Source organism: Beta vulgaris, chromosome 5 (assembly GCF_026745355.1).
Source record: "Beta vulgaris subsp. vulgaris cultivar EL10 chromosome 5, EL10.2, whole genome shotgun sequence".
Lineage (NCBI taxonomy): Eukaryota > Viridiplantae > Streptophyta > Magnoliopsida > Caryophyllales > Amaranthaceae > Beta > Beta vulgaris.
Window position 1 is genome coordinate 18,268,405 of NC_079206.1, and position 11,482 is coordinate 18,279,886.

The 11,482-nt window shown below is 36.0% G+C and overlaps 1 protein-coding gene across 1 annotated transcript; it reads right to left on the reverse strand.

The window, feature by feature from the left end:
• Positions 1-1,589: 1,589 nt before the first annotated feature.
• On the reverse strand, positions 1,590-10,290 carry LOC104892999 (ABC transporter B family member 2). Its single transcript, XM_048644799.2, has 9 exons — positions 9,979-10,290; positions 8,166-8,425; positions 6,830-7,370; positions 6,175-6,554; positions 5,683-6,092; positions 5,159-5,400; positions 4,818-5,065; positions 4,313-4,725; positions 1,590-2,428 (listed from the first exon to the last, which is right to left on the reverse strand). Exons 2-9 carry the CDS (start codon positions 8,297-8,299, stop codon positions 1,887-1,889), a joined length of 2,910 nt encoding a protein of 969 aa, XP_048500756.2. The 5' UTR covers positions 8,300-8,425; positions 9,979-10,290; the 3' UTR covers positions 1,590-1,886.
• Positions 10,291-11,482: the final 1,192 nt, after the last annotated feature.

Genomic DNA, 11,482 nt, shown 5'->3' on the forward strand with positions numbered 1-11,482 from the left:
TCGAAGGGGGGGGGATGTGGGAGGGGGATGCAGGCTGGAGGTGGTGGGAGGGGGAGGCGCGGCAGGCTGGGGTGGTGGGGAAAGGGAGGCGCGGCTGCAGGGGAGGGGGGGCTGGTGGGGGTAATGTTGTGGGAGTGGGGTGGTGGACTAGGGGTGGGTGGGGGCTGGTGGGCTTTTAGGGTTAGATTTTTTGGTTAGTTAGGTTTAGAGTTTAGGGTTATTTAGGGTTTAGGGTAGTTAATTAGGTTTAGGGAAGATTAGGGGTTAATGACTAACGGAAGTCTAACACCGTTAGTCAAAAGGGTAGTTTGATATATTTTTTGAAAAGTGAAGGATATATGGTGAATTTTAAAAGTCAAAAGGGTATATAGTACAAAAAGAAAATTTGTTAGGGATATATGGTGAAAAAATCGTAATAAAATTTATAAAAGGTGGTAAAATGAAAATTCATAGGCTTTTCTATGATATATCCCCGTGCTTTTAAAAATTCAACATTGTACCCCTAATATTTTTTATTCTACACTGTACCCTTAATTTTTTTAAGGTTTTCTACACAGTGCCCCTCCGTTAAATGTACGTAACGTTTAATGTTAATTACTTGTTAATCCTATTAATGATTCATATTAATAGCGGTTGGAGGATCTCTCTTAAATTGTCATTGTTGATCCCTTCAAAAACAAATTTTCATTGATGAAACTTCTCTCGATGTCTCTCTCTCAAATTTTCATTAATGATATTTTCCTCCATCAAGAAAGTTCAACAACTCAATCAAACCCTAAACTTCACCAAAACAACAGAAGTGCATAAATTTAACACTTTAACAACTTATAATCAAGAAAATTACATGAATATTTGGTGTCTCCCTTTGATCAGATTACTCTTGATTATGCACTGTCATCTTCAATTAAACTCCAATCTTCATAAAAGAGCAAATTCCACAATGTGGTCTAGGGCTTTCAAGTGACAGGGGTAGAAGATTGAACTAATTGAGAAGATTTTAGGAAAAATCTTAGAAGATTGAGATGAAGGAGTTCAGGGGTCATGAAACTACTAAATGGAGGTTCGATTGAGATTTCAAATATAAATGTATATGGATATTGTATAGAAAATTTAAAAGTTTAGGTTACATTATAGAATAAAAAAACATTACGAATACAACTTAGTATTTTAAAAAAACACAACTAGTTATCACTCAATAAGCGAAAATCTCACACACACACACAAATGAGTTCAAACAATATTTTTTTTTTTTTTGAGGGGAAGTTCAAACAATATTTAAATGGGTCTCACCTGTTTTTAAAAAACTTAAGGTCTAATAAGGATTAATAATGTCTACTCCATAACTTCATATAAGTTCGGTAAAAATAAGTTTGACACACTGGGGTCTAATAAGTTCACGAGTTTAGATCAGGTTTAATATGAACTAATAAAGTTTAATAACATCTAGTAAATTTAAATAAGTTCAAATATATTCAGTTAAATTGAAATCAGTTAGTTAGACATTAATCAGTTAAAAATAACAGGACCAATGAACCAAGAACACATTTTCAATGCCACAAAATTTAGTCTTGCGTACTCTTGACATTGGGTAAATAAACAGAACCCACACATTTTCATTGATCCTTTTATACTTCTATTATCTTTTATTAAATTCAATTGGCTTTATATGCAAATTTAGCAATTCAAATCTATACATCTATATGATTGGAACTAGTAAAAAAGCCACCCAATTCATCCTACCCAAAAACAAATTACCACTCAACCAAAACCTTAACAAAGGTCTTAATAAAATAATGATTCCCCTCAGCCCATTAATACTATATTAAAAAAAAAAAAAAAAAAAAGAAAGATCTGAAGTCATATCAATCATGTATATTCTCCATTTTTTAGTGCTGCTGCTGCTGTAAATTGATTAGCTTACAGTATGGTCCATTGTCATTCTCTATAAGACTTGAATGAGTCCCCTGCTCTACAATCTTACCATCCTGTATCACTGATATTTGATCAGCATTTTTTATGGTGGACAGCCTATGCGCCACCACGACTGTAGTACGATTCTTCATCAGCCTGTCCAGAGCCTGTTGTACCACACGTTCAGACTCCACATCGAGGGCACTGGTTGCTTCATCTAATAACAATATGGCAGGATTCTTAAGGACTGCCCTTGCAATGGCTACTCTCTGCTTCTGGCCCCCAGAGAGTTGTACTCCTCTCTCACCTACCTTAGTGTTGTATCCTTCAGGAAGACCGCTTATGAAACTGTGTGCATTAGCAAGCTTAGCTGCTTCAATCACTTCAGATTCGGTAGCTCCCTCCTTTCCATAGACAATGTTCTCGTATATAGATGTCGCAAATAGAGCCGGTTCTTGCTGGACTAGACCTATATGCTTCCTCAAAGATTTTAGCTGGAGTCTCCTAATGTCCTTACCTACAAAGATTATGCATCAAACTTAAGAAGTATGCAAACATCAGCATGGAAACAGAATTATCATTTTTTTGGATGTTAAGATGAAGGACCATCATCAGACCCTGACTGGTCAACTCAGCCCAGGTTCACAACCAGAGTGTTTGAAAGGGGGAGAAACACCCCCCACCACCACCACCACCACCACAACCCCAAAAAAAAAAAGAAATTCACGGCTCATTTGGTGGTCGTTAATAAATTGTGGTTATGGGAATGGAATTTAAGTGTAATATTGCAAGGGAAATACCTTTTAAACTCACTATGAAAGACAATTTCAATCTCCAAGTTTGTGTTTTTCTCCATGGAGAAGCAATCTCACCCCAAGCTAGTTTTTTTTTTCTCCAATGGGAAGCAATTTTCATTACCACTCATTACCGCCTACAAGGTGGTATTGGATGGGAATGAAAATCTAAGAAGAAAAATAGACACTTGAGAATAAATTAGCATTTCCATGAAAATGACCCATGATTTTCTTCACAAATATACATACAAATTCATTTCCATTACCAATATTTATAACCAATTATTAAACGAGCAGCCTAGGCCAAAAGGCAAATATCCTACCAGATAGCAATATCCTACTCTTAATAAGTTAAAATTGTTTTATATTCCTTATTTGTAGGGGGGATTTGAGGGCGGCCTACCCGAGCTACGACCCACCCAAGTATCCATGAAATATAATAACTTAATTTTTTTAAAATTTTTTTTGGGCCCCCTTTCGGGGACCCGTGGTAAGATGAATTACCTCTGGACTGCCCCTACACAGGACCACTCATCCAGAGGCCCAACAAGCCCCAACCCCCCCCCCCCCACCTTTTAATTATAATATTGGTCTTCCAACTATATGACATTGTGTGCCATTTTCCTTTTTGTTTTGTATTTGTTATGACTTATGTTTTTAATATACTAACCTTTCATTATGCTCTTGGTCTTTAAGCTTTATGAGGTTGTGCCATTTTTTTTTTTTTCTTTATTTGTTATTTTCTATTTGATTGTAGAAGTGAAGTGATCTTACTCTTAGTTTGGATTTTCAATTTAAATTTTATTATGGAAAAATTCACAAGGGAGGGCCCAACTATTACCCATTTTCTTTTATAAGTCCCAACTATGGATTATTCCTAGCAAGTCCCAAGTTTACTATATTGTGATTTTCATAGGTCCTGAGTAACTTATAAACGATTTAGAAGGTAAGATTTTTAAATATTTACTATCTTCGAACAGTTTCAGCAAGTGATAAAGACCTATAAAATGGGGCCAACGTTTAAAAATCTTACCTTTTAAATTGTCTATAAGTAATTCAGAACTTATAAAAATCACAATTTGGTAAACTTGGGACCTGCAGGAAATAATCCATAATTGTGACTTGTGAAAGGAAATAGGTAGTATTTGGCCCACTCTTGTTAATTTCTTCTTTTATTTATTATGTTCTCTCTCTTTAAAAAGCACTTGATATGTTGCTTATATTAATTTTCCTCAGACACTAATATTTTTATAATTATATACTCTTCCTAATTTCCTCGATATCATATACTTTTCAGGACAAGGAAAATATTATTGATGTTAAATGAAACAAAAGAAAGTCATGATATACAATTACATATCCATTTCAAAATAGATTGATACATTGAGTTCAGCCGACCCAATATAAATTTCGTGGTTCCGCCACTGCTTAATAAGTGGGTGATTAAGCATATGTAGAACCATCCAAACACTTCATATTCTGTCTTTTAAATAATTAATACATTAGCAAAATATTAATAGCATAACGAGATATCAATAAAAGGAAATAGTGCTGAGAAAGGAAGAGTAAGAGCTAAGAGCAGAGGATAAAGAGTAGAGTGGACTAACCATCAATCAGCACTTTCCCAACAGTTGGATCATAAAACCGAAGTATAAGAGAAATCACTGAGCTCTTGCCAGAACCACTCTGCCCAACCAGTGCCATACTTTTTCCCGCGCGAACTTTTAGATTAAAGTCCTTAAAAACTATTACATCAGGCCTAGATGGGTAGATAAATTCAACTCCTCGCAGTTCTATAGATCCTTCAACCTTGGTTAGTTCTTCCCCTGAGTCACCCTTCACCTCGGTCCTTCGGTCTAGCACCTCAAAAACTGATTCAAGCATTTGGTTGCCTTTAAGCAGATCTGGAGCCATTGCCAAAGTTTCACCCATAGCTAATGCCGTCACAATTAATACCATAAATGACTTCATGACAGATTTGAACCCAGATATCCCCTTTCCCATTAAAACAGATCCATACCTGGAATTGGGGAAGTCAATAAAATGGACATTTCATGTTTTTAGGACATAATAAACGATATGGTATACTAATAATAATCCAGAAGGATGTACCATAAAGCAAGAGCATAAGAAGAGAAGATGAAGAATTGGGAGACACCATAGAAGATCCCAGCAATCTGCCCACGTGTAAATGAACGCTTTGAAGGTTCAATTAGCTCACGAGCATACAGATCAACAACCTTTTCTTCTGCACAGAACGCAGCAACAGTTCGCATGTTGCTTACAGCTTCACCAGCAAGCATATTAGCACCAAGGTAAGCTTTACTTAAGTTCCCGCCAAATCCTTGCATGAAAAGCTTCTGCAAGAGAGGGAAAAAAAAAGGAACTAATAAGTGGGAATAAAAAATTGAATTTTGAATTCAAAACAAAGCTTAAAGATTCGGAGACAAGACCTCACTAAAATGGCCGCTGATAATTAACGGATACATAGATAGAACTACTAGAGTTAACCTCCAGTTCAACATGAAGGCAATGATGAAGGCAGTGATGACAAATCCACAGTTGAGGAGCAGAATCGTTGTTCGATCAACAACAATGCTTTTCAACAAAGTTGCGTCACTCTCTAGACGTGATGAAATAGTTGAACTTGAGTTCCTTGAGTCGTCAAACCATCCAATTTCATTACTCAATATAGCTGCAGAAGTGAAGGAGGTTATTAAACTACAGTTTCTGAATGTATAGCCTTTGTAGAGATAGAGGAAGCTTTATCTCACAGTTAGGTTTTGGTAAAAGCACTTTAGAAAAATAAAAACATAAAGGCTCCAAAATATTTCTAACCGTCTCATGGAATTTTAACTACAAACAAAGGTCACTGGATCAAAATTATATCCTGAGCAATAGTTTCTTTAGCAACCATGCAGTATTTGATAGCAAAGTAGACACAATTCATAAAGGAAATAGAAAAAATGCTCTTTACCAGAGAACATCTTTTGCCGAACACGAAGGGTAAGTCGTTCTCCCATAATTCCAAAGCAAGAGTGAGCAAGACCATGATTGGCAATACATACAACAGCACCCCCACAAAATAGCAGAGCAATCTTCCTGACTTCAACCTTTGTGACATCCCACACTTCATAATATGACACCAGAGCCTGTGTTACTCCAAGAGCAAAAAGTGGCATTTCCGCTCCAGACAACAAACAAAATATAGTACCAAAGACGCCATAAATCCAATCTGGTCCCACCATAGACAAAAGCCTTCCCCATGTAACCTTCTTTGACTTTTTGACAGGCTCTGCGCCATCGTCTCCTCGAATTGATTCCTTATCTGAACGGAAACTCGCACCTATACTTGTACTATAGGATAGTTCTCGGGAATATTTTATGCTGCAAAAATCAAGATTTTCCAAAAAATATCAATAATAATAAGATCATTTATCAAATTATATTGCAGATCCTAAGCAAATACCTCAAAGGTCGTTCCATGGTAGTCCCCCCGGAAAGATGTGGCATCGAGGAGGCTGTCTCTTGTAATTGTATAAGAGATGAATAAGCACTAACAGGATTAGAAATTAGCTCATCGTGGCTTCCAGTTTCCACAATTTTCCCACCTTGAACAACTGCTATGATGTCTGCATTCCTTACTGTGGAAAGCCGGTGAGCCACAACCACAGTTGTTCGGCCTACCATGACCCGGTCAAGTGCCTGCTGCACACTCTTTTCAGACTCTGCATCAAGTGCACTGGTTGCTTCATCAAGTAGCAGTATTGATGGGTTCTTCACTAAAGCACGTGCTATAGCAACCCTTTGCTTCTGTCCCCCCGACAACTGAATTCCTCTTTCACCTACCTGCAATCAAACTCTTAGTTCCACTATGCTAGGGAAAATTCCCACACTCTTGACTTTACAAAAGCAAGACAAAAAAAACTTTTAGATCTACTTTCGCAAAGCAAAGAAACAGTTTTTGATTGTCTGAGATCTTCAGCTATTCACATTTATTTCTTTAGGACCAAAAGTAGCTAAGAAAAAATATGGATACTAATTACCGATTGCATCACAGATAATTATGTCACACTATTGTCTACAGAATTCCTACTGCCTTATAGTTCATTGTGTAGACATACCTGAGTCTCATATCTCTCTGGCAAGTTGTTAATGAAAGAGATAGCCTCTGAGAGTTTGGCAGCACGAGTGATCTCATCAAGAGTAGCTTCATCTTTGCCATACAGAATATTTTCTCTGATACTTGTTGCAAAAAGTGCGGGCTCTTGGCTGACGAGACCAATTTGCTGTCTAAGCCATTTCAGATCCAGCTCCCTGATATCATTTCTATCCAAAAGTATCTGTCCAGCAAGTGGCTCATAGAAGCGCTCAATCAAGGATATCACTGTGCTCTTGCCAGATCCACTTCCTCCCACAAGGGCAACAATCTTTCCAGCTGGAATATCCAGGCAGAACTTATCAAAGATTTTTGCTTCAGGACGAGAAGGGTAGCAAAAACATACATCTCTAAATTCGATATGGCCATCCACTTTATTCAACTTCATGCCACTTCTTGAGCCTGCTTTGCTAACTTTGGCTCTCTCTATCATCTCAAATATTGGATAGGCAGCAACTCTAGCTCGGATAAATGCAGATATATCTGGTGCTGCTTGCCCCAGTGATCTATTACATGAAGTTATAAAACAACATCTTTCAGAAGTAAACTCGAAGTACAATGATGCAGCAAGATAACAACATAAAACTACAACACGACTTTCTAATGTCATCATTATTTTTTTGAGAGGGATCGATCATTGTACCTATTTTTATTGCTTTTCTTTTAATACACAAAAAAAAAAGACTCTTCGCTATATATATTACAGAAAACAAATGGAAGAAACGCTAATATGAAAGTTATAGTTCTTTCAGACACAATGTTCATTAGCTAGTGTAAATCTTCACACAAATTCCACATCTTAGCAATGTTAGCTATCCAATTGTCTACTTGGCTTGTTGATAAACAACAAACTTTTTTCAGGACAAGGAATTTTTTTACATATTCAATGGCCTTACAGCATGGGATAACACATTATCTAATAACTGCTTCAATACATACTAGCTACTTCTACATATTTGATCACCTCCAAAAAGTGTGAGATTGGAATATGTTTCTGTGGAATCTTATATAGAACGTTCCATGTGAATGTCCATAGTAATGGTCTCCATCCCGGATGATGGGGTTTCTGTATTTTATTAATAAAGAAACTACATAGCAATACTGTCTGGAGAACATTGACATGTGACAGATAAAGGTGATTTAGCAATAGCATGAGGATACCACAATGCCTTGGTCTAGAAACTGAACTTAGCACCGTAAACCAGATATGTGTATGGGATTAAAAATAAAGACTCAAATAAAAGTTCAGAACTTGCCAACATCAAAACCAAATGCATTGTTTCAGTACAGCACTAACTTACAGGCCAGCAATAACAACATTGAGCATAGTGGTGAAAGACTCCCCTCCATTAGCTGTACCCTTGTGAACAATGACGCTGGTATACCAGACAAGCAAAGCCCACGAAAGAAACAGCACAGAGTGCAAGGAGCCCATACCCAAGCCCTTGGCCACTCCTCCTTTCTTTCCATATTTGTATGTGTTCAAAAGAGCCTCTCTGTAGGACTTCACTGCTCTTTCCTCTCCAACAAAAGCTTGGACGGTCCTCACATTTGCAATCACCTTAAAAATATAAAAAAAGGTAATGAGCACCGAGATACTACAATATAATACTTTGAAAAGACAACATTCAGCAATCACTACTGGGGTTATGAATTGAGATTCATGGACACCACAGCCACCCATACTACATCTAAAACATTCAGTGAGAAGAAATGCACAGAGGAATGATAGATACTCTGACAAAATTGCTAATGGCACCTGATTCCAAATGTGATCTAGAAAGTTTTCAGTAGTTTGTCCAGGTTTTCAACGACAAATAAGTTCCATTAATGGTGATAGATTGTCAATTTATATGTTGACATGTGATAAATTGCAGTAATCTATCAAAAATAAAGGCACCATTTCACCTTTCAAACGACAGGGAAGGACTAAGGAAAACAATATCAACTACATGATCTACTTTCAACTTTCAAACAATATTGGATCTGCTGGTGATAGATTGGTGTTGCTTTAAAGAGGAAGCTACCGATTTTTCTGAATTAATTCTATACATCCACAAATCAAGGTTGACGAACCACAGCCACACCCGTACCAACTTCATAACCCATATTATACCCTAACACTTGAAGAGACCATAGACGGTCATGAATCATACTTTGAAGATGATCAATTCAACATAACATATGATATTTCAAACTCAATTTTCTGCTTAAGCCTGGTGTGTCAAGTAAACTCCTTTAAAGGTACTCTGTTCAATTTTCAGTATCATCTAATTTCCTAGACCAATTAGTAACATCATCTTCATCACATTATTGTAATGCATCTCATAACCATCATCACGAAGACGAGGAAACCCAAGTACATTACCATTATTACTACATACTTCCTTTGTCTTTTTATAGATGCTACATTTCCCTTAAATGGAAATGTCATAATAGTCTAATAGATGCTACATACCATAAATGGATACCTTTTCACCATGAAGATCTTAAAATACTATTAAAAAATTGGTGGTCCCCCACCTTCTCCTTTAAAATACCCATACTTTTTCTTTAACAAATATTTTTTTATTCAAAAAGTAATGATCTCCTACTTTCTCTCTCTAAATTTCTTAGAACGGAGGAAGTATGTAACAGCAACTCGCCCTTCATATGTTTGAAAAAAATTTACATTATAACACAAACTCATATACTTCTAGGTACTATAACATCCCAAACAAGCCTCACCTAATACCCATCTATGAACATAATGAACCAACGAGTGAAGCCTCACCTAATACCCATATCAACACTCAAATCCCCCCCCCCCTCTCCCCCCACACACACCCAAAAGAAAATCTTCTAGACCTAAACACCCAATTGGATAAATCCGGAATATAATAGACTTGTTAAAACTTCCAACACACCATATGAGGCAAGAAATAATTCCAAACACCACACAATCATTATTAAACATACTACAAATTTGAGCAGATTCATGTTTCAACTGTATCAAAAAAAAAAAGACAGGAGATAAATCCAATTACCACTCAATCATTGTTAAACATACTACAAAATTGAACATTTATAAAATTTATGCATAAATTAAATGAAAGAAAGAGAATTGGGTCAAACCTCTTCAGCAATTTCACCAGCTTTAACATAGGATTTACGAACCCTGGCAATAAGACCCGTGGCAACATAAGCATAAATGCCACCAGCGAAAGCAATTGCAGGAACAATGGAAAGTGTAATCAGACTGATTTGCCATACTCTTGCAAACCCTATAGCAAATCCTGCAATAAATCTGCTTATATAGTGCAGAATCTTCCCGACCTGCAATTACCCATTTTCCTCAATTTTACAACTTTGACATAGAAATCTCATCTTTAAGCAACCCGAAATCATACTTCTCAAATTGAAATCTTCCATATTTATACTTGCTACAATCCTTGGAAAGGATGTATCACATAACTTGCTAAATTTTCTTTTTACCCCTAAACTTTTTCCTTAATACTCCCCCATTTCATTTTAATCTACACACTTATACTTTTTACGGATTAATAAGGTATCGTTTGGTTGCATTTGGGAAGTTGATCTTCCCATGAAATTTCACTTCTCATGATATTTCACTTCGTAGGAAGTAAGCAAAATTGTTTGGTAGGCTATGGAAAGATGGAATTCCCATGGGAAGTGACACTTACCTAGGGGGACTAGGTAAGCAACTTCCCCCATTGTTTGGGAAGTAGAACTTCCTAGGAAGTTCCACTTCCTATGCTCTAGTTATACAAACAACTTCTTATATTTACACTTCCTAGGAACTTGCAATTCCTAGATAATTGGATGTCAACCAAACAACACCTAAGTATATATCCTTAGTTTTGTATTTTTAAAAATTATAAAAAGTATATATTAATAAAATGAATGTTATGATGACTCTAACAAGATCCACGTGACTATATTTCCATCCGCGTATAAATCACAAATAATGGTCAAAGTGAAATTTGTGAATAGTGTTAAATATCATAGTGTAACAATTAGAATGAAACACATGGATTAACACCCATATTTTCCCTTAACAATTTTCTTTTACTCAAAAAATTGTGGTTTCCCCTTAAAAAAAGTTGTGGTTAAAATAATGTGGTGAGAATATAAGTTTTTTGTTTCAAAAGGGGATTTAATATTTTTTGTGGTTCCCTTCTCTCTCTCCAACTTTCTTAAAAGTCTCTCGAATAAATAAAAATGGAAGTCGTATATATAAGGGAAGGGGAAGAAATGGTATCCTCTTTTGAAATGCTTATTTTGTCTAATTCCTTTTCTAAATTTCAAAAGGAATGTCAAAATCAAAACCGGTACTCAAAGAAAACTATAGAAAATTAATTTACAACACTCACTCACAAATCACTTAAAAGAAGAAACTTTACATATCACTTATACAATTGAGAAAATCACATTATAAAAATCAAGCAAATCACTCAAAGAATCAAGAAACTTTATTTAAACTTAAATTAACATACAAACTAAAACTATAACTTAGAATGTCAATACATGCAAAAAAACATTTACAAAAATTTACATGCAAATCACTATTCTGAAGAACCATTCACAATTAATGGTGGGTCGTGATAAAAAAATAGAG